The 27,781-nt window shown below is 46.6% G+C and overlaps 2 protein-coding genes across 2 annotated transcripts in view; both read left to right on the plus strand.

The window, feature by feature from the left end:
- Nucleotides 1-6,332, plus strand: part of CPB2 (carboxypeptidase B2) — a 30,402-nt gene extending 24,070 nt beyond the window's left edge. Inside the window, exons 9-11 of the mRNA XM_090258055.1 lie at nt 331-533; nt 2,306-2,393; nt 6,091-6,332. Coding sequence (XP_090114181.1) covers nt 331-533; nt 2,306-2,393; nt 6,091-6,275 — 476 coding nt within the window. The 3' untranslated portion in view covers nt 6,276-6,332. The remainder of the gene's footprint in view (nt 1-330; nt 534-2,305; nt 2,394-6,090) is intronic.
- Nucleotides 6,333-7,214: 882 nt separating this feature from the next.
- ZC3H13 (zinc finger CCCH-type containing 13) overlaps nt 7,215-27,781 on the plus strand; it is a 35,324-nt gene continuing 14,757 nt past the window's right edge. Inside the window, exons 1-11 of the mRNA XM_090258000.1 lie at nt 7,215-7,571; nt 11,659-11,784; nt 12,108-12,217; nt 12,953-13,064; nt 14,621-14,729; nt 17,301-17,440; nt 18,027-18,187; nt 20,147-20,344; nt 21,749-22,062; nt 24,587-25,042; nt 26,767-26,955. Of these exons, the coding sequence (XP_090114126.1) occupies nt 11,668-11,784; nt 12,108-12,217; nt 12,953-13,064; nt 14,621-14,729; nt 17,301-17,440; nt 18,027-18,187; nt 20,147-20,344; nt 21,749-22,062; nt 24,587-25,042; nt 26,767-26,955 (1,906 nt within the window). The 5' untranslated portion in view covers nt 7,215-7,571; nt 11,659-11,667. The remainder of the gene's footprint in view (nt 7,572-11,658; nt 11,785-12,107; nt 12,218-12,952; nt 13,065-14,620; nt 14,730-17,300; nt 17,441-18,026; nt 18,188-20,146; nt 20,345-21,748; nt 22,063-24,586; nt 25,043-26,766; nt 26,956-27,781) is intronic.

A 27,781-nucleotide genomic window follows, 5' to 3' on the forward strand; every position in this document is an offset into this window, starting at 1 on the left:
TTCAGAGACTCCCTTCGACTTTCTCAAGGCTGCAAGATGGCCACCTTCAGGGAGCCGTGTCGGCTTTGAGGACATATACGTAAGTGACTTCAAAAGGAGCACCAACACCATTTAGGGAACATTAAGACTATGGTCTTTGGCCCTGGCTGGTGTGGCTCAGTGGATTGAGCGCCGACCTGCGAACCAAAGACTACACTCTTTATGGAGCTCTGTCTAATCCACGACCTAAAACTGTCGTACCGGGGACTTTAGGAGAATACGTTATAGGAAATCACGAACGACCACAGTATGGGTGTCCCCTCACCAGTTCCGTCTATCAATCTTACACAGAGAAAGGGGCGTCAAGTTTCTCCTGCTCGGAAGTCTACTGCGGGCCTTACCCTGAGTCAGAGCCTGAAGTGAAGGCAGTGGCTAGTTTCTTGAGAAGAAATATCAACCACATTAAAGCCTACATCACTATGCATTCGTACTCCCAGAAGATAGTGTTTCCGTATTCCTACAACAGAAGCAAAGCCAAAGACCACGAGGAACTGGTAAGTGCTGCTTAATTGCTTTTATCGTTAGCCTTTCAGAAATAAAAGAAGACTTGGTTCAAGAATCAAACACTCCTCGAGAGGTTTGGTCTAACTCCACTCGGAGCAGCCTTGAGTCAGGGTTCACGGAAGGGTTGTAAAGGTGGGGGGGTGCTTCCCGGAGGGTGGGAACTTCAGTACAGCAGGTGGGCTCTCTAAAGAAAAAATCAGATGCTCCTTGAAGTCAGAAGGGAGCCATTTCCCCGGGGTGTGATCTACGTATGGAGCCGTGTGAGAACCAGGACAGCATGATTCTCTGGAGTTACGCCTCTGCTTTGCCACCACTAGGTCGTCAATTTGACATTAGCACTAGCAGTTGTTTGCATGCGGACCTCCCTAACTCCCAAGGGTCCTATTAGAAAGCAGCTCCAATTGCAGCGGTGAGGCAGGAGCATCCCCGTTTTCGGGACGTCATGAGCAATACGGTAAAAGTAAAGAAAAAGGAACAATAACAGGCTACTGTCACCAAGGAGCAGATACAGATTCAGCCAAGCATTGAAAGAGAGGATTTCTCCAGGTGGACAGGGAGAGTAGACGGTGTTCCCCACAGGAAGCAGGTTCAGGGGAGCAGGATGGTGCTGAAGTGAAGGGTGAGCACAGGAGGTCAGGCGGGGAAACCGAGGCTGGCGCGTTGGAGGGCTAAAATGAATTGGCGTTTTGCTCTGTAGACAGTGGGGTGCCTTTCCAACCTTTATTTGGGGCAAAGCAATGGCGCAACATCACATCCACTGATCCTCCTCTGGGGCATTCGAGAGAGGACCGGTGAATATTGTCCGACTTCAGGAAGACGCAGAAAAGCTAGAAACAAATGCGGTGGACGTGGGACGCAGCTGTTAGCTTGCTGCATGCGGAAGGCAGTGCCTTTTCCGTGGGAGGGGTCTTTGGGACTGGCTGGGCACTTCACACAAGGATAAGAGTTTCTGAGAAGGACGAGGAGGGACTCGGGCATGCTGAGGTATAATACGGTTTAGAGGGGTGGGATTTTAAATTCGGTGATCGTTTTGTCCAGAAAGGGGATAACCTCAGGTTGTTCACCTTTGAACTACAGTTAGACTTCATTTTACAAAACAAATTCCTAAAAAAGGCAGGGGAGAATTGTGTTTTTGTCAAGTTAAATAAAGTTTTCAAGGTATTGGAAGAAGCTATGTCTAGAGTCACCTAATTGTGGTTTACATAAAGCAAAAAAATATATTTTTTAATTTATTCTTCTTGATTTACCTTTTGGATAAATGCAGATTTTTCACATATGATTTTTCCCAATGTTATTGAGATATAATTGACATATAAGATTGTGTAAGTTTAAGGTGTACCATGTGATTTGATACATGTATGTGTTATGAACTGATTACCACAATAAAGTGAATTAACACATCTATCACCTCACATAATTACTATTTTTTCTGTCTGTGGTGAGAACAGGTGAGTTCTACTCTTTAAGCAACTTTCAAGTATATAATTCAGATTGTCAACTGAATTCACCACGCTGTACGTTCCAGCCCCGGGATTAATTCCTCTTATAACTGGAAGCTTCTGTTCTTCAGCCAACATCTCCCCCCTTCTCCTCCCCCTCCCCCACAGCACCCCAGCTCCTGGCCACCACCATCCTGCTCCATATTTCTTCATATATTCTAGTTTGAGTCAATTAATATATGACTGGTTTTTGTTTAGACACTTCTACCTGTCCTGTTTTAAGGCTTTCCAGTAACTGAAACTTCACATTCTACCTCTTTCAGTCCCTGGTGGCCAGGGAAGCGGTCCAGGCCATTGGGAGTGTTCGTAAGGGCGCCAGATACACATACGGCAGTGGCTCGGAAAGTTTATGTAAGTATTTCTTCTTGAGACCTTGGAGAGTTGGCTGTGAGGTGCTAACAAAATCTGCGCATTCCATCTTTTCTGGGTGAATTTAATTTTTTAAAATGGAATCTTTAAACAAGGTCACAGGTAAAACGATTCGATGAGAACAATTACAAATGGAGGCGTACAGGCTGTGACAGCCCCGAACAAGCTCTATCAAGTGAATAGTTTTTAAAAAGAAGCCAAAATTGATATTTAAGAAATCATGCTCATTGCTCTAGAGTAGGGGTTATAGAATTGGTATCACACTCGTTGAGTAAAGCCAAAGACGTCATTGAAGGTCAAAAGAATATGTAAGAAGCTCAGGGCCACCGTGGAAGGGTGTACAGGTTAAACACGATACACATCTAGGGGACACCATTACATGGGTTGCTTTTTAGTAACAGCCTGTGCCCAAGAGCATAGGACATAGCTCACGAGAGCTGAGTGTCTTTGGTTTGTATCGCAGTGATGAGAATATTAAGAATTATTTTAAATTAATTTCCACTAAGAGCTATTTATTGAGGGACTCCTTTATACCCACAGTGGGATAACAGACAATGATTTTGCTCTTTTGAAGCTGGAGGGGAAGATGGGAGAAGATAACAGAAAATAAACACGTAACCAAGTATCAGCAGATTATGGGCCTGCAGGCCATAGCCAGCCCACTGCTCTTGTTGTGTAGCCTGGGAGCTAAGAATGGTTGTCCATTTCTTTAAATGGTTGGAAAACATCAAAAGAAGTATATGATTTTGTGACCTTCGAAACTATGAAATTCAAATGTCGGTGTTCCTGAATAAGGTTTTATCTGAACACGGCCATACTGATCCATTGTGTATTGTCTAGGACAGTTTCATGACTGTAGAGTTGAGTGCCTGTGACATGGACCACGTGACCCCCAAAGCCTAAGACATTTACTATCTGGTCCTTTACGGGGAAGTTTTCCATCTCTGATGTAAGCAATTACATAGCAAAATACAGTCTAATTTCATTGGTAAGTGAAGAAAATAAAATAGGCTTATGGACTTAAGAATGACTGCAGGACCTCAAGTGGCCTGGAAAGGTCTCTCTCCGTAGGTGACACTGCTGGGAGACAGATCTAGTAAGTGGCTGCCAAACCAAAGTGAGAGGGGAAATCAGGGAGCAGGAACGGCATGTTTAAAGGCCCAGAGATAATATATTCAAAGTCCCAGAGTTTCCTTTAATAGGTATGATCAACAGGGTTCTAAAAACACAGTCATATTAATAATCACTTTTATATTATCTTCAATAAATTGCTTGAGGACCAGATGCCCTATTAAGAGACAGGTCAGAACCAGAAATGTCATCTTCCTCCTCAACAACCCCAAATGGTCTCAAAACCAACTGATTGGTCCGTATGGTATCTCTGTCCCTTGGTGCCACAGATCCATTGCTGCCTTTACTGACTCGGGTCTTGGCTGGGTCACAGAAAACCCCCACAGCTTCCTTTCTCAATTCAGAGCTTTCTTGATTCCTGTCTTCTTCTCTGCTACTGTCCCCCGAAGCATGAGCACCAGGCCTCAGGGCCAGAGGAACTCATGGAGTAACTTCCTGTTATGATGAAACCAGCCCGTCTCCACACATTCCTTCATTCAGGACACTCCTGTGTGTATGCGTGTGCTAAGCATACAAAAACGGCTAGAAGAATAAACTGCCAATGGATGGATATTTTTCAATATTATAAACAATGTTTCTGTAAACACCTTTGCATGGTATCAATATTAGAAGCAAAAAGATCACTTCGCCTATTACATGGTTGTCCACCTTGAACAGAGTAGAAAATGGACCAAAAATATTAGCATCAATTAAAAAGTTGAGTAAGGTGTCTGACTCTGAACTAAACACACACAAATCTATAGCCTTCTTATATATCAAAAATAACCAGGTAGAAAATAAAATGGAAAAATTCTACTTCCTCCATATGTATACATATATATACATGCACACATATTACATGTAGATACATACATGCATATGGATTCATTGTTAAATGCATATATGCACGCACACAAACAAATCCATATAGTCTATATGTAAAAACCTAGAGAATTTTACTAGTGTACCTAAAAGAAGACAAACAATAGGAGAAACCTGTCATATTTTTGAGTGGGAAAGCAATACAAAAATTGTTCTAAATTAGTGTATAAAGCCCAAGGAACACTTAAATGATTTTGAACTTTATTCGAAAGAATATATTTGGTGGAAAAGCTTGTAGAATTCTGAAAACTAAGACTAATAAGAGAGAATATGCCTCAACCAGATATTGAAACACACCAGAAGCCTGTAGTAATTAGGACAATGTGGAACTAAGCCTGAAGGAGACAGACTAAGGTACGGGAACAGTGAATACAGAAAGACACTCAAATATATAAGGAGGTGGAGTAGCTCATAAAGAAGGTAATTCTGACCAGTTAAGGATGTTAGGTTATTCAATTAATAGAGTGGGGAAACCTGATAAACTACTTATAAAAATAATTGGATTACTAACATGTCTTACTCCAAAATAAATTCCAAATAGGTAAAATATGTTCATATAAAAACCCCGTCTTAAACCAAGTTGAAAGCTAAATAACCAAATAAGAAGAAAAAATTCTCCCCATATTACACAGGGCTAGCAACACTAATGTTGCTTTTATAAACAATCTATACATTGAATCAAGTAGAAATATGAGCAATTGATTAAAAATATATAAAGATGGACAATAAATGTACCAAACACAGTGTTCAATTCACTGGTAATCAAAGAAACATGAAGGAAGACAACATGATATTATATTTTACCCCTAAAAACTGCCAGAAATGCACAATTCCCATGGATAATGTGGGAGGGAGAAGTGGGCATGTTCACACCTTGCTCCTGGAGGTATAAGTGGGTTCAATTATTTTGAAGGCCATTTGGCAACATGTAGCATAATTGTAATAAATACATATCCTCTTGTTAGCACTCTCCTCGGAAATATTCTAAAGGAACAGAGAAGCAATTATGTATCAACAAGGGCGAATGTTCATTGTAAAGTTGTTCATATTACTTGGAAATTAGAAAAAAGTCCTAAAGGTCTCCAAATAAATATTAATTTATATCCTGCTTTACAGTGCGATGCTATGAGTTAGTTAAAGATAATTTGATTCGAACTCATCAATGCATAAAGCTAGTCATGATTTATGTTTAGGAAATGTTACAAAACAGACCGTATAGAATGATCTTATTTAAGTAGGAAAAAATTAACATAGAAAACTTTAAAAATAAAGTTAAAATTGTTAAAATTTCCTTAGTTAAAACCTGCACTGATAAAAAACAACCAAACAAACAAACACAAACAGCATGGTGATGATGGATGGAGGGAAGAGGGGACAAGGGCCAGGTAAAAATTGGGACATCTGTAATAGTGTCAACAAAAAAAATAAAGGAAAAAAATAAAAAGCACTAAAATGTTAATGGTGACTAACAAACACTTCGTGGTAAAGTTATGGTTACTTTTTATTTTCTTCCTTAACCTGTTTCCCTTCCATCTCCATTTTCTACCAGAAACTTTGATTACAATACTTAATAATCCGAAAAATGCAAGGCAATGTTCATTTTTAGGAAAAAAAAAAAAAAAAACCATATTGTGAGTTAACATGACACATCTGTATTTCACAGAGTGGCTTATTTTTCTTCTTGTAGACCTCGCCCCTGGAGGTGCGGATGACTGGATCTATGATTTGGGCATCAAATATTCCTTTACCATTGAACTTCGAGATACGGGCAAATACGGATTCTTGCTGCCGAAGTGGTTGATCGAACCCACGTGCACAGAAGCTCTCGCTGCCGTCTCGAAAATAGCGTGGCACGTCATCAGGAGTGGTTGATGCTTCCGCTCCCACCTTGTAACTGACCGATTCCAACAAGACCAACTCAGTGTGCCGGTTTCTTTCTAAGTTGTATCAAGGGTTTTGATCAACGGCTTTCCTATTCCTTGGTTTTGTCCATGAACAAAATAAATGTAATACATTGGCATTGTTTCCTTTTTTCTTTTTTTTTAATTTGTAGGAAGCTGGGTACTGATGTTTTTTTGTTTTTTGTTTTTCACATCACTGTGTGGTTGCCTCTCACTCGCGCCCCCAACTGGGGACCTGACGTGCAACCCAGGCACGTGCCCTGACTGGGAATCGAACCAGCGACACTTGGCTCGCAGGCCGACGCTCAACCCACTGAGCCCCAGCAGCCAGGCCTGATTCTTTTTATTCAGACGTGTGACTAGCCATCTCAAGCACGTTTAATCACTAGTGTAACACAGATGATTGGACCCTAAACAACGAAAAGGAAGGTTGTCAGAAGGCCCTGATTAAGATTTTTGCTCCAAATTTTCAACGACGTTTTGCGTGTGCCTTTCCCAGCACAGCCGCGCAGCCCGCTGGCTCCGCGGGGACAGGCGACGGCCCAGAAGGCGGCCGGGTGTCAAAAACGCGCAAACGTCTGTCGCTCCGGCTGCGATCGCTGCACTTCGCGGAGCGAATGAAAGAACTGACTTTCGACAACCAATGTGGCGCTTCACGCGTTTACAGCAGCCGTGGCCTGGAAGCCGTTGTCTAATCGATCAGAGAACGAAACGCTTCCGCCGCAGGGCGCTTCCCCCGGCCCCCGCCCCCGATGCCCCCAGCTGCGCGGGTCCTCCCCGGGGACCGCCCACAAAGCGGAACGGATCTCCCCGGCGCCGGGAGCCGTGCGGAGGTGGGCGTGTCCGCTGGGGGGCGGGGCCTGGCGTGACGGCTAATCTGGCGGCCGGAAGCTGCCCGGGGCCCCAGAGGAGCAGCGCCGACCCTGGACTTCCGGTGGCGTTTGGAGGCGCTCCTCCCCGTGGCTGAGTCGCGTTTTCGGGGCTTTGTCTCCCTCCCCAGCGTCTCCTCGTTGTTTTTCTCGGTCTGTCCCAGCCTGGCTTGACCCTGGCGAAGCGGCTGGCGGGGTCCGCTGTTCAGCCGCCCCCGGGACCCGTCGCCCGCCGAGGGCCCGTTCCGGGGAGGCGCGCGCGCACCTCTCTTTCCGAGTCGTCGTCGTCGTCCTCCCGGGCCCAGGCGCGGGGACTGAGGATCGTCTCCCCCGCTGCTCGGAGCGGTGGCGGCGGGGACAGCCCGGGACTGTGCTGGCGCAGCGAGCTCGGGGAGGAGGTACGCTTGAGTTGCGGGACTTGGGGTGGGCGTGGGGGGCGGGGCGGGCGGCGGGGCCGGCGTGCGGCCCCCGCCCCTGCTGGGATCCGCCGGCGTCGGGCGCGCCTGCAGCCTCCCGTCCTAGACACTGCGCAGGAGCTCGCGGGGCTCCGGCCTCGTCCTCGCCCGCGCGGTGCCGAAGGCGGCAGGTGGCTTCCGAGGACGGCCGCGTCAGGACCCTCTGCGGGGGGCCTGGGGGCCCCGGCGCGGGGCTCGCGTTCGCGCGCAATGAAGGGCTGCGGGGACGTGCGTGTAGATTCGGGGGAACGTGGTGTGTCTTTTTCTTTCCTCGGTGTCTTTGATGTGTCTGTTTCCTGGCCGTGGTGACCTAGCGGCTTAGGCCTCCGAGCGGAGGGAGCGCCCCTTTCCCGCTCCACGTCCCGGCGACCGCGTATCAGAAGCCGGGAGGGCAGCGGGCGCGATCGGACGCGTGGCCGGATGACTTCTGGGGCTGGGGAGCCGTTCGGCGCTGGAAGTCGTTGAGAGGTGCTGGCGGGCTCTTGTCTGCGGGCTGCTCATGGTGCCGAGCTTCTCTGCGATTTCGCGAAGGTCTCCGATCGTGTGAGCCACTTCGGCAGCCGTGGGCGTGTGCACCCTCTCCAGGCTCTTCTGGTTTCGGAAGAAATAATTTTCAAAGTTTGGAAAAGGCCTCCAGCCCTTAAGTTTACGAAGTCCGTGGTGCTGTAGCAGCGAATACAAGTACGCTGATGCAGTGCAGCCCACGCGCGGTTCGCGGGGCCTCGTTCTGTAGTATTTGAGGGGACTACTGGCTTTAGGGCCCACGCGGAGGTATTTTTGGAGCGTTTTGTGAACATAATCTGTAGATTTTCAAATAATGTCCAGTTTCTTGATGAAGTATTGAGATTGTAGCACGACAGTTTCAACAAGAGGCCGGGACTGGCGGTGCGGTGTGGAGCAAACGTTCTTTTAAAAAAATTCTCCCACGCTCTGCAGCAAATAAACTTACCTTTTTTCTTCCAAAAATATAAATATACAAGTTAGTACGTTTCTGTCGTTTCAGTTGCTTGGTTGCTTGACAGTGTCCTGGGGCGCCTGCTCGTCCGGTGGTGCGTGCGTTGCTGTGGCTGGGAGACGAGACCTCGGGGTGTAGCTGAGGATTGAAGGGCGCGGGCTGGAGCGGATGCGTGTTTCATCGACCAGACTCTGGTAGTCAGGCTTCGGAAGTGATTGATTAAGAGGCCCTTGTAGATATCTTTTCCCAGCCACATTTACAGTGTGAATTATGATCACTGCTATTTATAAGTTTTAGGGAGCGGGGCGGACAGTTCCCATTTACTAAGACCCTCTTTTGCTGTGTCTTAGTGCTTCAAACGTTGCCCCCCATTTTTCTTTTCCCACTGAAAAGCTATGGCTTCTGATCTTTGTGAACTCTGGAAATGGAGAGGAGAAGCGGGAAAGGAGCCCAGCGCACGGCACCAGTGCCGCTCTGGCCGTGCAAATGCTGGGGGTCGGGGAGGACCTGAATGGGGGTCGGGGAGCGTGGCCGCGGCTGAAAGCCACCGAAGACTGAAGGCCTCCCAAGCCTCTGAGCTGGGGACGTCCTTACCATGTGCATTTCCCTTTCATTTGATGGTTTCTGACTTCTCACTTCCTCTCACAGCCTCCGAAGCATTTGCTGCCTTTCGAAGCCTGTTTACATGTTAATTGAAAGAGTCCCCACCGCAGTCAGATTTGCATTTTATTCAGTTGTGGTATTCATCTTTCTTTGTGGGCCCACATTTTTAGGTTGAAAATCCTAATGGAGTCCCATTAGTTGGTAACGTAGTTTTAAATTAATTCATTTATTGCTGTATATGAGTAAGTGCTTCCCTGGCGTGCTTTAGGTTATGTGTACGTATTTAGGCAAATAGGACTTAAAGTATTATTAGAGTTGTATTCCTTGCAAGCGTAAAGCATTTTGTCTGTGCCAAGTCACGGACGTTTCCGTAGACAACTCGTCATTGTTGGCCGCCGAAGGAAGTTCCTAGGTGGACAGGTGGTCAGAAGAATCCCTGTCTGTAAAGTCTAGGACCTTCCTTTAACCTGGACCCGGGACTCTAACGCGCTGCCTTTCCCGGGCGAGGTCTGGCACGGCCGGACCCCGAAGAAAAGCGGAGCAGCCCCCTTGGCTGCGTCGCGGCTCTTATCTTAGGTGCGTAGCCCAGCCGGGGGTGAGCCGCGTGTAGGTGCCTCTTGAGCAGCTCCTTCCGAAGCCTGTGCCGTGTAAAGGCCACGCCGTCTCTGTGTGAAGGAGCCGTGTCAGCGGCAGGAACGCAGGGAGGGACAGGGCCGCGCGGAACCAGCCCTGCGTCCGCCCCGGATTGTCTTGGCCACGGCCGTGCGGCCCCTTCGCAACCTTCCGGGCTGGAGAGCGGCCGTGAGGCTGGGCTCCGCGCTGCAGGCCCGCGGAGGAGGAGCGCGCGGGTCCGAGCGGCGGTGCCCGGGGACCAGGTTCCCCGGAGAAGAATAGGGCGCTCGTTGCCCCAACTGTGGGAAGCGCGTGGCGGGGGCGAGGGCCAGTTTTGAGGACGGAACTACCCCTTTCAACTGAGAGGCGCGAGAAGGAAAGTAGGGTGAGGGCGAGTCTTCTGGAGGCGGCGTGCCGGTTTCCCGGGCCCCAGAGAACTAACGGTGGCTAATAAGGGGCTTCCAAAGCCCCTTCGGTTTTAATAACTTTTAGTTTTGGTTTTGATTTGGTACTATTGTGATTTAGTTTTTTTTCAAATGAGATGCCTTTACTTTGAAACATATTAAAAACATTTGTGGCTTTGGCTAGCGTGGCTGAGTGGATTGAGGGTCGCTGGTTCGATTCCCAGCCAGGGCACGTGCCTGGGTTGTGGGCCAGGTCCCCAGTTGGGTTGCAGGCGCGAGAGGCAGCCACACACGGATGTTTCTCTCCCTCTTTCTCCCTTCCCCTCTTTCTAATAATAAATAAAATCATTAGCACTTTTACTTTTTTAGCTGTCATTGTTTATTCTAATAACTAATTTTGACTAATAAGATTTCAACTAATATTTAGATTGTATAAAGTGTGATATTGTTTAGTTCTTTTTTCTTTCTCATAGGCATTTCCTATAGTAATATATGCCCTTTAGGCTATTTTTGGTCGAGAATTTAGCACTGTTTTCTATCACATGTCATACAACTAATTTTCTGATATTTTCATTTCCAGTTAAATTACCTAATTAACATATTTGGATAGTTTTCTATTATGGTTTTAGTTTTCATGTTTTACTTTATTCTGTAAAGTATTTTTATGATTTTTCTTGTTCCAACAATGCTAAAATAGCTGGTTTATTACTTTTAGTGCTTTTCACTTTTATGTCAATGTAGTCTGGATTATAGAAACACCTTCACTTTTTCTAATTATAGAGCCTGTTCTGTTTTGAAAGAGGGTATCTTATTATCATTGAGTGTGGGGTTTTTTTTTGAATTATTGGAAAATAAATATCCTTGATTACTGTTTTTTTTTTTACTACTATAAAACAAAAAGTATTTAAATAGTCTTCATTTTTCTCCCAAGCTGATTTTTAGAACATAACTAATGTCACTTAAATTGTATAAAACATCACTTCTACTCTCAATAAAATTCTCACCTGATTTTATTTTCCCATTTTTTGACATGCTTCATTTCCCAATTAAGCAGTTGGTGGAGAATAATAGTGCAACTTTTCCTTTAAAGGTAGTTACTAAATCTTGAAATGACCTGCATAAAGAACTGAAAACTAATTATTTTATAGTGTGTTTTCTGAGATTGAATGTGCTATGAAAACTTAGCTGTGGGAATAGAATCTTATTCATTTACTCTGCAGAAGAGGTAAAATTCGAGCCAACGCATTTCAGAGTTATAAATTGACTAATGAAGTGTGTCTTAGAAGATAACTTCCATTTACCTATGACCTGTCCTAGTCTTGGTTTTTTTAATCCTGAAAAAGTCCCTCATAATTCTGCAGTGTTGTCTCCAGTTCTGTCTACATGTAAGTTATGAGCTCGGTGTTTTCAAGTTGAAGAAGTTTACAGTTTTGCCTCTTTTCTTTTTTGGTTAAAGTAGTACAAAATGTCAAAAATTAGAAGGAAAGTCACAGTGGAAAACACGAAGACCATCTCTGAGAGCACGTCCCGGAGACCCAGCGTGTTTGAGAGGCTGGGACCCAGCACGGGGAGCGCAGCGGAGGTGAGCCGGGCCCCAGGGCGGGCTTCTCCTGCGCCCTGCTCCTGAGGCCCTGGTCTGTGTCCTGAACAGGGGCTTGGGGGGGGGGGGGGCGTGGTGGCTCCGTGAGGTTAACGTGGGTTTCATGGCAAGGACTGAGGGCTGCGGGGGTGTGTATGGGTTTCCTCTCTTTTTGCTTTGATGCTTTTATTATTTGGGGAGGAACGTGAGTCTCAGGTTAGCTGGAATCTTGATGGCATTTGCTTTAACTTTGTTCCGCTAGCATCTTTTGTCCAGAAATAAATCTGAATAAATAGGAAACTTACGTCGTGACATCTGTCCCGTAGACACAGTGCCGTAACTGGCTGAAGACCGGCAACTGCCTCTATGGGAACACGTGCCGGTTTGTGCATGGCCTTTCACCGCGGGGCAAAGGTTACAGCAGCAGCTACCGGAGGTAAATTCAGAGCTTTGAATTGTTCGTATGCAGTTAGAAGGTGGCGTCTGTAGTTTACCTAGGGTGAATATCTGAAATAAACCGTGTATGTTGTCATATTTTCTGTTTTGGTATATAGTCACAGATAAACACGATCTTTGTAGTTGTTAAATTCAAGATTAATAAAATGTTTGCTTTAAAATGAACTTATTTGGTCAGTATTTACTTGTTTTGACAATAGATCTTAATAATACATGTGTGGCTTACTTTCCCCCTCCTCAATTATGTATTAAAATACTGCTTAAGACAGAATTTTATTAAAGTTTAAATGATAAAAGTTTAGCTTTTTAAGAGGTTCTAAATTTAAATCTTAATGACAGAAGATGATCTAATGTAAGCCTTGAAGGTTAAAATGCATTTTCATCCATATCACAATGTGTTAATATAAATGAAAGTATGTATTTGTATGAGGATAAGTGTACTGCCTATTTAAAACATCACTGTGTCTTTAATAAAGGCAAAATAAATTAATCTTTCTAATAAAGACCTTTTATTTTTCTTTCGGTATCCTCATGATGACTTTGTTATGGTGTTTTAGTGGTTTACTTAGTGTTTAAAGATGTAGCGTAGGTAAAGGTTGTTAGAAAAAGAGTTTAAACTTGATTGGTGAGGAAATAATTTACCGGCTTCTAAAACCGGGTGTGCCGATGACTGCTTCGGCTGCAGGAACAGTATGAACATGGTTTTGTTTTCAAGGTCACCAGAAAGACCTACCGGGGATCTAAGGGAGAGAATGAAGAACAGGCGCCAGGACGCAGACACCGATCCCCAGAAACGACACACGGAGGAGCCGAACTCGCCTGTCAGGGTAGGAGTGCGTTTCCCGAAGGGAAGTTAAATTTCCGTAGTGACTGATCGCTTACGTTCCATTGTCAGTGTTACCTTGTGTGGTAAATGTGCACGTGGTGAATGGGTCGCGCTGCACAATGACGTTCTGGGTAGGGAATATAATTTTGAGGGGAAAAGTCCTCTGGCAAAACTCACGGTTCTCTGAAGGGAATTCCTTGGTAGACCTCAAGCTGAACTTCTGGGGTTTCTGTACCCTGGTGGGCATCCTGAGTATCTAACATAGCCTTAAGTTTTCGGAGTTGAGCCAGCCATTACATCCTGCCCGCTTCCTAGAGAGATCGGAGCAGCTTCAAGTAGAATAATTTTAAATTAAAACAGTGGAAGCAAAGTGTGGTGGTGACAGAAACGGACTAGGAAATGTAGGTAAGGAAGAAAGCACACGTAACCGCAGCGTTTAGCGAGGAATTTCCTGGCCGTCAAGCCAAAAGAGAAACACAATTTATGATGTGGTTTATTGAATAAAAGAAGACAGGTGTTTGTCAGGAATGGAAGTCTTTTCCAGAGCTACCTTTTTTTTTTCTTCCAAAACATACTGTAACAGGCGTACTGACCTATAATTCACATACCACATGGTTCACCCATTTAAAGTGTACAGCTCAGTGTTTTTTCGTATATTCACAGCCGTGCGGCCATCACCACAGTCGACTTTGGAGGATCTCATCATCCCCCAAAGAGACTCCATACCCTTTAGCGGTCACCTCCAAATCCATCCACCTGACAGAGGGCCTAGGCTGCCACTGTTCCGCTCATGTCACCATAGACATGCCTATTTCGGATTGTTCCTATAAATGCGGTCATACAATACATGTTTTTGTTGTGTGTGTGACTAGCTTCTTAGCATAGTGTTTTCAAGGTTCATCAAAGATTATAGGGTATGTCTGTTTTATTCCTTGGTTTTGCTAAATAACATACCATTGTGTTGATGCCTCGTGTTGTGTTTATTCATTCATCAGTTGGTGATCATTTGGTTTCATCAAAATAGGAAAAGTCTTTTTTCAAAGTGTCTAAAATTATTAAATGAGTTTGAATTTATGTTTCTGTGTGTAGGAAAATGCTGTTAGGTTAATGTGTGTGTGACGGGTCTTAGATCAGCAGTTACTGTGGTTAGTGTACCCCTTTTTAGAAACTTTATTAAAAGTCACAGATCCTTGTGTATTTTACCCATTTTAAGCAGCTTTTACCCTGTGGTTTTCTCTCTCTCACACACACACACACACACACACACACAATGTTAGTACGTAGTATACTGTCAAATACTTAACTAAAATATTAGGTTTGCAATATATAGTTTAAAATCTTAGTTACTGCATCTTTGTTCCTCAGTAAAACAGATGTAATGTCTTTATTGTAGTGCTTCCCTAGAACTTGTCACTCCTGCTCGGTAGGTAAGTGACTATTTACGGAGCTGATTCTTTAATAAAACAAATATGGACTTAGAAATACTTTGTATTATAATAACTACCTCACACAATTAAAAACATACAAATAGTTTGCATATGTGTATGTACTTTTTAGAAAGACTCTTCAAGGGGAAGACACAGGGAGAAGGAAGACATAAAGATCACCAAGGAGAGGACTCCGGAGAGCGAGGAGGAGCCTGTGGAGTGGGAACCTAACAGAGACGGTGCGTCTCAGAGTGCTTCGTTCTCGTAGACAAGTTACTGCTGGTTTGTATCGCAGGCTCGGTGGGCTTCGAAACGCTTTCGGCCGTGACCTCCCATCGGTTTAGAACCGTCTTACCGGCCTGTCCCTGCCGTGCGGCGTGGCAGGGCAGAAAATGGCACGCAGTGAGAGAGCAGAGGCAGCAGAGGCGGTTCACAGCACGTTTTTCAACTTCTTCATCCTTTTTTCTCCCTACAACTCTATTGTGCTGCATCACAGGGCTTTAGAATCTTACTGCATTGGTAAATTTTCAGTCCCTCAATATCGGGGTTAAAAAACTCAATCTAAATTTATATGTGTATTTTTTATAAATATTAAAAAGTAAAAAGTTTTAAGGACCTGGAAAAATTATTTCTAAGGAATTGTTGACTTTGATCTTTTGAAAGAAATACAATCTGATGATAAATGAGACCTGGTGTTTGTTCGTGAAAAATTAGCAAAATCATCTTTGAATCATTATCTTAACAAATAAGCCTTTATTTTCCACGCCGTGAATGCTCTCTCTTCTTCCTTTCTGTGACCTGAACAGTGATGAGCTCTGTAGCCTCCCACCACCAGGTACAGAGAAAGGGAGCTCCTTAGCTGAGTGTGTCGGCTGTGCTGGGCGTGTTAATGTAGTTTGTACAATCACCTTACTAATTCAGAAGTTTGCTGCGCTGCTTGTATATGACCTAACTAAAGAGTTGAAGAATGTAAACAAGTTCTCAGCAGTACGGCCACGGGACAGAATCAGAGCTGTGGGTCAGCCACCGCTTCTTGCAAATAAAGCTTTATTGGAACACAGCCGTACCAGCTGGGTTACATAGTATCCTGTGGCCGCGTTAGAGCTGCCTGTGGCAGCCCTGAGCTTGCAAGCCTGCAGTAGTTACTCCTGGAACTAAGAACAGTCTCTGAAAACCTGTATAGACTAATACTGGAATTGTACCCTAAATGCCTCTCCCATAATTTGAACATCAGTACTTCTGAAGGACATCTGTTCCGTCTTTGGACAGCATCGTCTGTGGAAGAGTGGCCTCGAAGACCAAGTAGAGCACTTCCCTATGAGTAGTTCATTGTATTTCATAATTCAACCTAATACCTGTATCAGAATACTTGCAAATGCAGCTGTAGTGATCCATTGTGGTTGACTGATTAATATATTGAAATAGAATATTACAAACCTTGACTGTCAAGATTGGCTAGTTAACTTTTCCTAAATATGTTAGTAAGGGATTAACCCTTAGGGTACCCAACATTCTTTTCATTTTAGTTATTCTTGGATAAAAATTCTGAAATTATTGGAAGCTTTCTATCTTTAGGAACAAAAATGTCTCTATTTCTGTTACAATTGTGCATGCTTCTTGTTGAAAACTGACGAGGCTCAGACAGGCCTAAGTCAGTCCTCCCCATGTTTTCCTAGCAGCTGTTTCAGAACCCCTCAGACCTCCTCCCATCTGTGCCGCCTGCCCTGTGCTGCCACGCAGGGGGGACGCAGCTCCGCCCCTGCACGCCCACCCCCTCGCCTTTTATTTATGCCTGGACTTCTTCCTCTCCCTCCTGCTCCGTGTCGGAGGCCTCCCTCCCTCCTGCATATGAGGTTCTAGTCCCTGCATCCTGCATCGGATTTCCCTCTGCCTCTGCAGTCTTGATTTGTCACCCATCCATCGTGACACCTTTTCTTCTCACGTTACTTTCCGCTGTCACCCTGCTTGTCCCCACTTGGCAGCTGCACCCGTGAAAAACCCTGTACCTGCTGTCTCTTTCTTCACCTCATACTCCTCAGGCTTCCGGCCCACGTCTGCCCGGAGACTGTTCTCCGCGGTCCCTGCCAACCTCCTCTTTGCTAAATAAGCGACGCCATTCTCACCTCCGTGCTCTGTCCTTCCTGCAGCGCGGGACGCACCCGAGAGCCTCTGTCCCTCGGAGTGTTTTCCCCTCGGCTTCCCTCTCTCGCACTCGGGGTCTCTGCCTTCCTGCGCAGGGCTGCGGTTTCACGCAGACACCCCTTTTATTCTCTCTGTCCCTTAGCTGCCGATTGCCCACACTTTGTTCTAGACAGGCGTCTGAAAAGAGCTAAGTTAACTTTATCACAAGAACCTTTTATAGATTCAGTTCTTTGAGAAGCTGAGTGACTTTCATGGTGGTTTCACGCACGGGGTAGTCACGTGGCTGTTCATGTTTTCTCGTGATTGAAACTGGCAGGATTTGCAAATTGTGTACCTTTTGGTATCTTTAATGCTTAGAATTTGTATCTGAGTGTTTCAACTTTATCTTTTATAAAAGTCCCATTTTCTATGCAAAACCCACCCCCCAGCAACCCAAAATGACCCCCAGAAAACCCAGGAAACTTAGTTTTTGGCTTCTCATAAATCAGCCATATTGATTTTAATCCTGTATAGAAACAGTGTATATTTCTTCTGTTATGGAAGTATGTTAATCTAATAAAAGGCTCTACCATTTTAATTTATATAAAAATTAGCTGAACAGATTCTCTAGTTTTTGGTATAGATACTTTTGATAGCTTCTGACAAGTAATGGGATTTTTACTTTAAAGATTCCGACAATGGAGATATTAATTATGACTATGTTCATGAGTTGTCATTGGAAATGAAGCGTCAGAAGATACAGAGGGAATTAATGAAGCTGGAACAAGAAAACATGGAGAAGAGAGAAGAAATCATTATTAAAAAGGAGGTGTGCTGTTTATTGAAATACATGTTTGTTAATTGACATCAGCATGGATATTAGAACTCATTAGCTGCTTGCTACATCTTAAATTGCGTTAGGATATCGATGCATATTGCTCAACTTGCTGCATATCAACCAGTTCATATATGTTAATCTTTTGATCTTATTATTACTCTGTTAGATAAATAGGAGATCTTTTTCCTGTTGAACAGGTGAACACAGCCGAGGTTCTGTTGCCTGGAATGACCGGCTAATGTAAAATGGGATTTGATTGTACATAAGTCTGTTGTTTGGGCCCATGCTATTTCTAGAATACTTGTCTCATTTCTAAAGAAAGATAATTTATTTGAATTGTAATTACTGATATTTTTGAGAAGACTTTGACATTTCATAACTTTGTTTTATTGGGGTTAGTGTTATTTAGGGCTAAAACTGCAGGTTCAGAGTTAGTACAATCAATACACGGCTATTGCAATAACACCTAATATTTTATCTGAATTTTGGTACGATTTAAAAACACGTGCTTTATTGCCTGATCATTACAACCATGATAGGAGAAGTTTCTGAATTGGCTTACTGCATTTTTTGAAAGGTCTCACCGGAAGTGGTTAGGTCAAAGTTGTCCCCATCACCTTCTCTGAGAAAGTCTAGCAAGTCTCCGAAGCGAAGGTCGAGCCCCAAGTCGTCCACGTCCTCCAGCAGGAAGGACAAGAAGACGGCGGCAGTGTCGCCGCCCTCGCTGGACCAGCAGAGGTCAGTGGGGGTGGCCGTGCCGGGAGGGGGGGCCTGTTCTGAGGGGGTCGCTCCGAAGACTCAGTTGGCTACAGGAGGGGACCCGGAATGCTTCCAGTGTTTGCTGCAAGCTGCTTCTTTAAAAAAACTGAAATGTTTTGATTCAAAAGAAGACAGTGAAGAACAATTAAAAAGTCTATCACATCTACATGTGCTCCAGAGCTTTTTACTTTTTAAGAAACAAAACAGTGCATTTCCTGTTCTTCCCTCTTGAGTTTGGTGTCTGCGATCCTTGCGCCCGTGTCATCTGCGGCAGAGACAAAGGTGGAACGTAGCTGTGGTCGCAGTTAGTGCTTCCTGGCCTGCGAGGTGGTTGGCCCTCCCTCCGATGTAGGAGGTGGCGAGAAAGAGTCAGAGCACTGAGCTTTCTCAGTGGCTGCCGCAGGTCCGTGGCTTTTCTGTTGTTACCTTTTTAAAATAGTATCACTAGTTTGAGGAAGTTCCCGTCCCGTACCTTTTTATAACTAAGGGACCTTGGGAGCAGAGAGCTGAGGGTCACAGAAAGTAAGTTCTAGGATTCAGGCTCAGGTTGACGTTTATAAAAATTTATAGATAATGAAATGAGTGATGACTGAAAACTTAGCAGATGCATGAAAAGAAAGGGGGCTCATTACAAACTCAGTACCAGACTGCACGCTCAGTGATGCAGAAAACAGGAACAAATCTAAATAATTTGTCATTTTAGTACAATTTGGGAGGATAGCGCATTGACATGATAAGAGCAGTTGATAAAAATATAAGCAATCGGTAAACAAAGATATTTTGGAAGAAAAACACTTTTTAAACTCAAAATAGCACAGTAACGAGAGTGCCAAACTTAGAGTTAGTAGAGTGAGTGTTAGAAAAGGAAAATCATAGTCAAATTTGGGAGCCTACGTAGGGTATCGGAAAACCGCAGGAGAGCTGGGAATTTAAAAAAAAAATAAGACACCGAAGAGAGATTTGGAGATGCGTTAACAACGTAATAAAACTAGAAAGACGTGGGTCATATGGAAAATTAATGAAATGAACTAGAAGAAATTGAGTAAAAGCCTTGAGGTTTCAGAATGCAATAGCTCACTGAGTGCTGGAAAAAGCCCCCCACACACCCCAGAAAACCTTGATTTATCTCGAGGAAATCTTTAATGTCTCAGGAATGATATATGCATCCCAACAGCAACACCAGGTAACCTGCATAGGGGGAAATGGGCTCTCTTTTGACTTCTTATCTCCGGTACTAAATACTGTAAGGTATTGTGACAGTGTTTAAAGAGCTCTGAGGGGAAAGGATATTGACCCCAAAATGCTGCATTCGGTCGAATTGTCGTTCAGGTATAAGGTGAGGTCCAGTAATTTGGGTTATATCAGGGCTCAAGGTTATACCACTCAGATAATCTTATTTAAAGTGCCGAGGTTCAGTTTATGCAATTTTTATTTTATATTACTTTCTTTCCTGAAAGAATCTCTTTCTACCCTATAAATTGTTTAATAACTAGTGCTAATGAAATAAGTAACAGTTATTTCTTTGCTTATTTCTCTTGTTTTTAGATACAGCAGTCCCTCTCTATATCGCAGTTCACTTATTGCGACCTCACTGTGTCGCGGGACTTTTAACAATATTATATTTAATTACTTATCGCGGATTTTTCTCTATCGCGGGATTTTGTGGTACTATATACGTATGTTGTTGAAGTTACGTAGGTTTAAGAGTGTAGAATACATGTAAGGTTCCTACTCCGCGGGGGTATCTAGAATGTAATACCCATGATAAGTGGGGGAATACTGTATTGATTACTAGTATACAAAATAATCAAAGGCAATTTATTGAAAGGAATTGCTACCCTTTAAAAAATGTTCTTTGTTAAAATGGGAAAGAAAATGTATCCATTAAACCTTCCAAAAGTGTTTGAACCTCTAATGATAGCTTTGTGTCGCCTTCAGGAATTCAAAAAGCAACCAAAGTAAGAAAAAAGGACCCCGCACTCCGAGTCCACCCCCTCCTCTGCAGGATGACACTGCTCTGGGGAAAAAATACAAAGAAAAGTATAAAGTAAAAGACCGGATAGAAGAAAAGCCCAGAGATGGAAAGGACAGAGGGCGGGACTTTGAACGACAGAGGGAAAAGAGAGACAAGCCGAGGTGAGTGAGTGCGGCCCGTGGTTCAGCGTCTCACTCTGTGGCCTCTGAAACCCTCTTCCTTCTCAGACGCTGGTGGGCGCTCCTGTAGTGATGCTTTTGGTGTTGTTAAACTGTGTGTGCATGTTTAATAGTTCCCATACTGAGTTATGGGTAATTCAGTAGTTAGCATTAACTTAATATTTTCTGTCGTGATTAAGAAAAAGGAAACTCCCGATCTTCATCGTTAAGTGTATAGCGCAGCCAGTGGGGGTGAGTTTCTTCGCGCTGTCCTGACACGGCTCTCCAGCTCTGTCCTGCAGCAGCTCCCGTTCCCGCCCCCTCGCCCTGGGTGGCTGGAATGACCGCGTTGGGTCCCTCTTTTTGTGGCTGGCTTGTTTCACATGGCATTCCTGGTGAGATGTGGGACGGGGTGGCCTTCCCTCTCAGAGCCGAGGGATAGTTTGTCCTCTGTGTCTGCCACCTTTGCTCGTCCGCTCACCTGTCTGTGGCCTCGGGGTGGCTTCCACCTCTTGACAATTGTGAGCAGTGCTGTTACGAACATCAGTGTGGTATGTTGATCGATTTTTCTGGTTCACAAGATGTATGAAATGCTTAGATTTGATAGGCGTGGGTTATCCTTGTTAGTCTTTTAAAATTTGTTTTCAATTTTTTCATGAAATTAGTATTTCCTCAAAAACTTTAACTCCTTAGCGTTCTCTCAATCCTTTTTCTTTTAGTTATAGTTATAGTGTAACAGGGTGCACACGCCTTGAACTTGCAGGAACTTGTTTCTCGGCTCTGCCAGTCACCTGATGTGAGACCCTGCATAAGTTATTTGTTTCCTCTGAGCCTCCTCATTCAGCTGTAAAACGGGTGTGGTGCTGCCTCCAAGTGGGGGTGGGGATAAGTGAGCAGAGTGAGCGGTGAGTACCCCACATCTCTGCTGTGGTCATGGATCACAACGTGGTGAGACTCACCGCGCCTTTCCCTCTGCAGGTGTCCCCGTAAACTAACGCTGTCAGATGCAGCCATAAAATCGCTCAGTTTTTCCAACTGTTGTACTTTATTTTTCTGAGTGATGCTTACACAGTGGCAGTTAGATTTAGAGTCGGCCGTCGGAAGTACGGACCCAGGGCCGCCCTGGGCCACACGTCGGGGTCGCCCGGGAGCCTTCAGGGCGTGCTGAGGCCTGATTCCCGTCCCCAGACGTTCCGATTTCTTTACTCTGGGCGACCTTAGCGTTCAGCAAAGGTTCAGGATCGTACGTTGAGATTTGTTCTGTCCTTTAAAGATGGTCAGAGGAAGGAATCATTGACACTTTCAGCATTAACTTTCCCACTCAGGGCTTTGTGTTTTGAAGAGTTTCTTTGGCTGGAAAGGAGGGCCCCTGACCCCGTTCTCACGAGCTGCCCTTCTGCCCTGCAGGTCCGCCTCCCCCGCCGGCCAGCGCCACTCCCCCGTGTCATCCAGGCACCGCTCCTCGTCCTCGCAGTCGGGGTCGTCCGTGCAGCGGCACTCGCTCTCCCCCCGTCGGAGGCGGACCCCATCGCCGTCTTACCAGAGGACGCTGACCCCGCCGCTGCGGCGCTCCGCCTCGCCGTACCCGTCTTCCCACTCCCTGCCGTCCCCCCCGAGGAAGCCGAGCCCCCCACGGCACCGCTCCCCGGCACGCGAGAAGGGGAGGCATGAGCGTGAGCGGACCTCGCAGCCCCACGACCGGCGCCACGAGCGGAGGGAGGGTACGCACGTGGGCCGCGGCCCGGCTGCGCGTCAGCTCTTGGCTGCGGGTTTTCCCTTAAAGCTTGGATGTCCCAGCTTACTGTTCCGATGGGGATAGGATAGAACGGTTACACTGAGTCTAGGACCGAGAGGAGGGCCCTGGGAGCACAGAAGGACGGGGGATGTAGGCGATTAAAACGTGCCCACGGTGGCCTTTGTGTGTGTCCTCGGTCAGCGCGTCCTGTGGATGTTTTACTTGAGTGCACTCAAGTCCTGGGACCCTCCAGCCAGTTCATTCCGAGTGCGTCCTTCTGACGGCTTGTTCTGTAAAAAACGAAAGGAAAAGGGGAAGGAAAGGAAAACAGCAAAGCAGAGAGCACGCTTCGGAAGCACCAGTGTTTTGATGAACAGGTGGCGGTGGAGGCCTAGTCAAGGTCAGTGCGCAGCCAGCGACCCGTGACCCGCTGTCACTCGGGAGAGGAGGAAGGTGACCAGAGGAGTGCTTCTTTCGGGACCCCTGAGACTCAGTGAGCTTTGGACTTGCTGCTGCTCCCTGTTGAGGCCGGGGTGCTGTTCCCCCTGGCCCTGCAGCCTGAGGCCTCTTACCTGACGCCCCGCGCTCCCCGTCGGAGCTGCCTGTCCTCGCCGACCTCCTGCCCGGGGTCTCCAGCGTCTCCTGGGGTGGCCTTGGAGCGTGAGGAGTACCCAGGAAGCACATGCCTGCCTACTGGCCGCGTTTGTGTTGCCCCTGCTTTTAAGAGCCCCTCTGCAAGTAGGCTCTAGCGGTCTCCCACAAAACACGCTGAACGTGGTTATTTTCTTCCTATTCACAGTGCAAGCAATAATTAACGAAGGTATTTTTTTCACTCAAGAAAAGGATGGATGCATAGGTAGGGACCAGAGAGAGCCCCTGTTTTATAGAATTATCTCTGTGTACATGGTTTGGGGGCCAGATCAGCACATCAGTGTTTATAGAACATTGGTAAGATGGGAAAAGTCTCTTATTTCTATCTATTAATTTTAATAAAATATTTACCAACTAGAGTTGACCAGGAATATGGTGTTCATTTCGTGACTACTTACGGAATGAAAACTTCGTTATTTCAAAGCATAATTATTACGCCCACTAATGAAGGGGAGTAGTATGCAGTTGAGTTTTTAGGGTTCCTTTTTTGTGGTAAGAGTGATTGATGGATGTCAGAGGTAGGATCCGTATGTGTTTAGGTTCTTTTTAAGGAGGACATATCTTAAACTTTCCATAGAAGAGATGTACGTTCCTCTCTTCGGATGTCGTTTTCTGAAACCAGAACAGTTTTAGTGGAAGAGTCGGGAGGTGGGGAGAGAACAAAACGTAGTGATTGGATGTGTTTGCAAAGGCCGGTGGGTCATCGTGAGGAACGGGAGATGTGAGCACGTGTTCAGCTCAGTCGGTGCTGGTGGAGGTCTGGGGGAAACAGGTGTTCCCCGGGGGGGGGGGTGGAGACAGAGCCAGGCCTTGCCTGGGGCTTCTGTCCTTGAGAGGCACGCGGACTGAGGAATTGGCAGGCCAGATGAGTTCCTGGTGGGAGAATCTAGAGGATGTGTGGATACTGGGTGTTGAGGTGCTTGGAGAAGTCTGCGGACCTGGCCACCGGAGACCGAGTGCACAGGAGGGAAATGTGTAACGTCCTGGACATAAAACTGCTCCAGAGTCTCAACTTCAGGCCTTGAGGCAGTACCAGGGCGTAAGAGCCACTTACAGAGGCAGCTGCTTTTAAAAGACACTGTCTGTTCTTTGAGGTTCTCTTGTTAATGCTTTGACTTCTTATGAGGTGTATGCTGTAATCGATCCGTGTCTATTCTAGACGTACCTAAAGGCTAGTCTCTAATCTTTGCAAATTCCCCTGACGTATAGGGTCAACTAAGCCATTTCAGTTCTGGGTCTCTTCATTTCTACAAGAACAGGTTTGGATTAAATAATCAGTGGGATTCAGTCTAGCTTTTTAATAACTAAAATTACTGATTAATTTTTTTTTTTTTATGAAATCTTACAAAAATGCTTCTAACTAGAGAAAGCTTTAAAGACAGGAGTGTGATTCTGTTAAATAGCCCAAGAGACAAGACTGACCATGTCTTTTGCCAGCCAGCTTGCTAACTGTAGGCCACGGGAGGCGGTCACGGGTGGCCCGGCGGGCCGAGCGTCAGTTAGGGGCCATTAAAGCCACTGTGGGCCTCTGCCTCGCACCGTGGTCTCTTTGAAAAGGCAGCCGTCTGGGTAGGAGATCAGTGTACTTGCTTCAGTTATTGAAGTGGGGGTGTATTGGGGCGGGGGGATCTCCTGTAGGGCTTATCCGGTACACCTAAGTGGTAGTGAACCTACCTTTGGAGCTTTAGCTTGTGGGTGGATTTAATTTTCTTATTTGACTATGTTTTATCCTTTTGTTTCTGCAAAGAACATGAATTACCATTGTAATAAAATCTTAAAAGCTCCATATTAAATACATTGTTCAGTTCCCCAAAATTTGGTGAAAGGAATTACGTTTGACTTCCAAAATTGCATTACAGAGACGAGAGGCAAAAGGGATCGAGAAAAGGACGTGCGAGAAGACCGGGAGTGTGAACGGGGTCAGAGCTCCTCCAGGGACCACAGGGACGACAGAGAGCCGCGGGATGTCCGCGACCGCAGGGACGCCAGGGACCCTAGGGAGCGGCGGGAGCCGAGAGACTGCAGGGACAGCCGCGACGCCCGGGAGCTGAGGGACTACAGCAGGGAGAGCCGTGACCCCCGAGAGTCTCGGTCCACGCGGGACGTCCACGACTGCAGGGACCGGGATGGCCGAGAGGCCCATCGGAAGGAGGACATGTATCAGGAAGAGTCCCGGAGCTACGGCAGAAACCACATGCGCGAAGAAAGCTCCCGTGCAGAATTCAGGAGTGATTCCAGAAGTGAGTCTCGCGGTGAAATCAGGAGTGACCGGATGGGCAGGAGCAGGGCAAGGGGCCCCGAGTTACCTGAGAAGGGTAAGGTTTTCCACTTGGCAGTTACCTGTATCCTGTCTACGTCTAGAGAAACTACAGATCTCCTGAGATTTCATTTCTAAGTGTATTATTTCTTCCTTCATTATCATTCTTTTGTTAAAGCAATTTCCAGTTAATTAAATTTGTGAATAGGAATTGTGAGCTAAAGTAGCAAAAGGTAAGCGGGGCCTGACCGAGACCCCACTTAAATTAGATCTGCCTACGATCTCGGTGCACGCGAAACACTCAAGAAAACTTCCATCAGGCCCCCGCAAGAGAAGACTCAGACAGACGTAATTTCTAACGAACAGGGGGTGTCTGTGTGTGTATGATAAAATGGTCATCGAAGTGGGATTAAAATGGTGGGCTTTCCAAATCGACGGTGTCAGGAGTGACTGATCTGTGCTGTCTGTGCGTGCTTTAACCCCCTCACATTGCCACATATCAGGATCTGAGGATACGTGATGGACGACCTGCCCTCTTACCAAAGTTCGAGTTTCTAGCCGTTGTCGCTGGTTGCAGGCACCGCACCTCGGGTCTCTGGGCCTCGTGCAGCTGAAACTTGAACCCTTTGGCTGGTGGGCCCTGCTTCCCTCTCCCGCCAGCCCTCGGCCACGCCCTTCTGCTCCCTCTTCTCTGAGTGTGGCTGTTCCAGAGTCCACGTGTACATGGGCTGGTGCGGTACCTGTCCTTCTGGGCCTCACCATCTTACTAAGTGTGATGCCCCCCAGGTTCGTTCCTGGGGTTGCCTGCGGCAGGCTCCTTCTTACTGAAGGCTGGACGCTGCTCCGTGACGTGTGCGTGCCGTGTTTTCTCTCTCCATTCCTCTGTCAGCGGGCATTCCGGTTGCTGCTGCTTCTTGTGGACGACGCTGCAATGAGCAGGAGCGTTCACAGAGCTTCTCCAGGTCCCGGTTTCAGGTCTTGGATGTGTGGCAGCTGGGTGCTGCGGTCTGGGTCATGCGGCAGTTGTAATTCCAGTTTTCGTAGGAGCCAGCATCCTGTCTGCTCCTGTCGCGTGCAGCCTTGCGTTACCATCACCGCGGTCAGGGCACCCAGCTGTGTTACCCTGGTCACAGCCCAAGTCCTCTCCCTGTCCTGAGGCCCACAACCACGCTGTTGTACCCTGTGGGAACGGGCTTTCGTTAGCGTGGCGTCCTTGAGGGTCGTCCCGGCTGCTCACGTGCCCGTGGTCTCCGCGTTGCCGGGTCCCCGGCTCGGACGTCCGCAGCCCGTTCTACTGCCCGCCCGCCGGAGGCCTTTGGGTCCGTTCCAGCGCTTGCCTGTTGCACGTGAGGCCGCTGTGAGGGTTTCGTTCCCACGTTTCTTAATGAAAATTCATAGGTGCCATGTAATGCCGACAAAAGGCCTTGGCTCTGTATTGGAATGTTTTTGCTATGAACTGTACCCAAAGCAGTAGTCCGTGTCCGTATTTTTATTGTTTCATGATATGCCTGTGAATTGGAGGTGGATCCGTAGTTTTTATTTTGTTTTGGGGGTTAATTGGACTGTGTCTTCTTGCTCCGTGACTTCACTGCAGGTGAGGGTCCCTGAGACTAGCTAGCCCCCTAGGTGTTCTGGCCCAGTGGCTGGCAGTCTTGTCAACAGTGATGAGCCCACTTGGGAATTAAAAGACCCCTTCATACGTTTCCTGGTGGGAAGGGTTGTTCCTGACGAAACCTGTTGAACATGGTGTCTGTGTGAACATACGTGTGAATCTCTGTTTAGGAAGCCGCGGCACCAGATCTTCTCAAGTTGATGGTCACGGCGGGGGCAGCTACCACGAGAGCTGGGAAACGCGAAGTGGCTACCCCGAAAGAGACCGGTACTCTGAGAGAGACGGCAGAGACCCACCGAGGGACCCCTCCTTTGAGAGAAGACACGGGGAGAGGGACCGCCGGGAGACCCGAGAGAGAGGTTGGTCCGGGGGCTCGTGCAGCAGGGACCGACGTTGCTGGGAGAGCCGTTTCTTTTTTAAGAAGCTATCACTTTACTTTTTAATATAAGATGTCTTAAGGCTTGTGCTGGCTGACACATTTGAAACTGTTCCGTTTGTCCGCGTAATCCTTCTCGTTCACTTAGTGTTGGGAGGGCGTTGTCAGCAGCTGGCCGCCAGCTCCGACGGGGCCGCGGGGGGGGGGGGCGGAGGTAGTGGCCCTGCGTCTGCGAGGCCCGGGGCGCCCTGCCGTGTCTCCCCTGAGCCGCGCAGCTCACAGCCCTTCAGAAACGTGGCTGTGGGCGCCGTCCCAGGCGTTTCGGGTTCAGGAGACACTTACACCGTCTCATGTGAGCCTCCTGGCCCCTCACTCACCGGCCGTGAGGAACGGCTTCGTAAGGGCCCCCGAGGAGGAACGGGGGGAAATGCTAATCATAGGTCTGGGGTGGTTTGGAGGAACATTGTAGTCGTGTCCTTCCTGAGAAGATGGAGTGCTTGCTTTAGCTAATTTTACATTCCTTTTATTTTAGATTTTACTTATATTTTAGAGAGAGGGGAGGGAGGGAGAAAGAGAGGGAGAGAAACATCGATGTGTGGTTGCCTCTCAGGTCCCCCCAACTGGGGACCTGGCCTGTAACCCAGGCACGGGCCCTGGCTGGGAACCGAACCAGTGACCCTTTGGTTCACAGGCTGGTGCTCAGTCCACTGGGCCCCACCAGCCAGGGCTAATTTTACAGTCTTTTATATCTTAAGCTAAACATTTCCTGTTACTCTGTTAGATGATCTCTTAAATGAATTTTGAAGCAA

This window comes from Furipterus horrens, unplaced genomic scaffold, assembly GCF_987537825.1.
Source record: "Furipterus horrens unplaced genomic scaffold, mFurHor1.1.pri manual_scaffold_12, whole genome shotgun sequence".
Lineage (NCBI taxonomy): Eukaryota > Metazoa > Chordata > Mammalia > Chiroptera > Furipteridae > Furipterus > Furipterus horrens.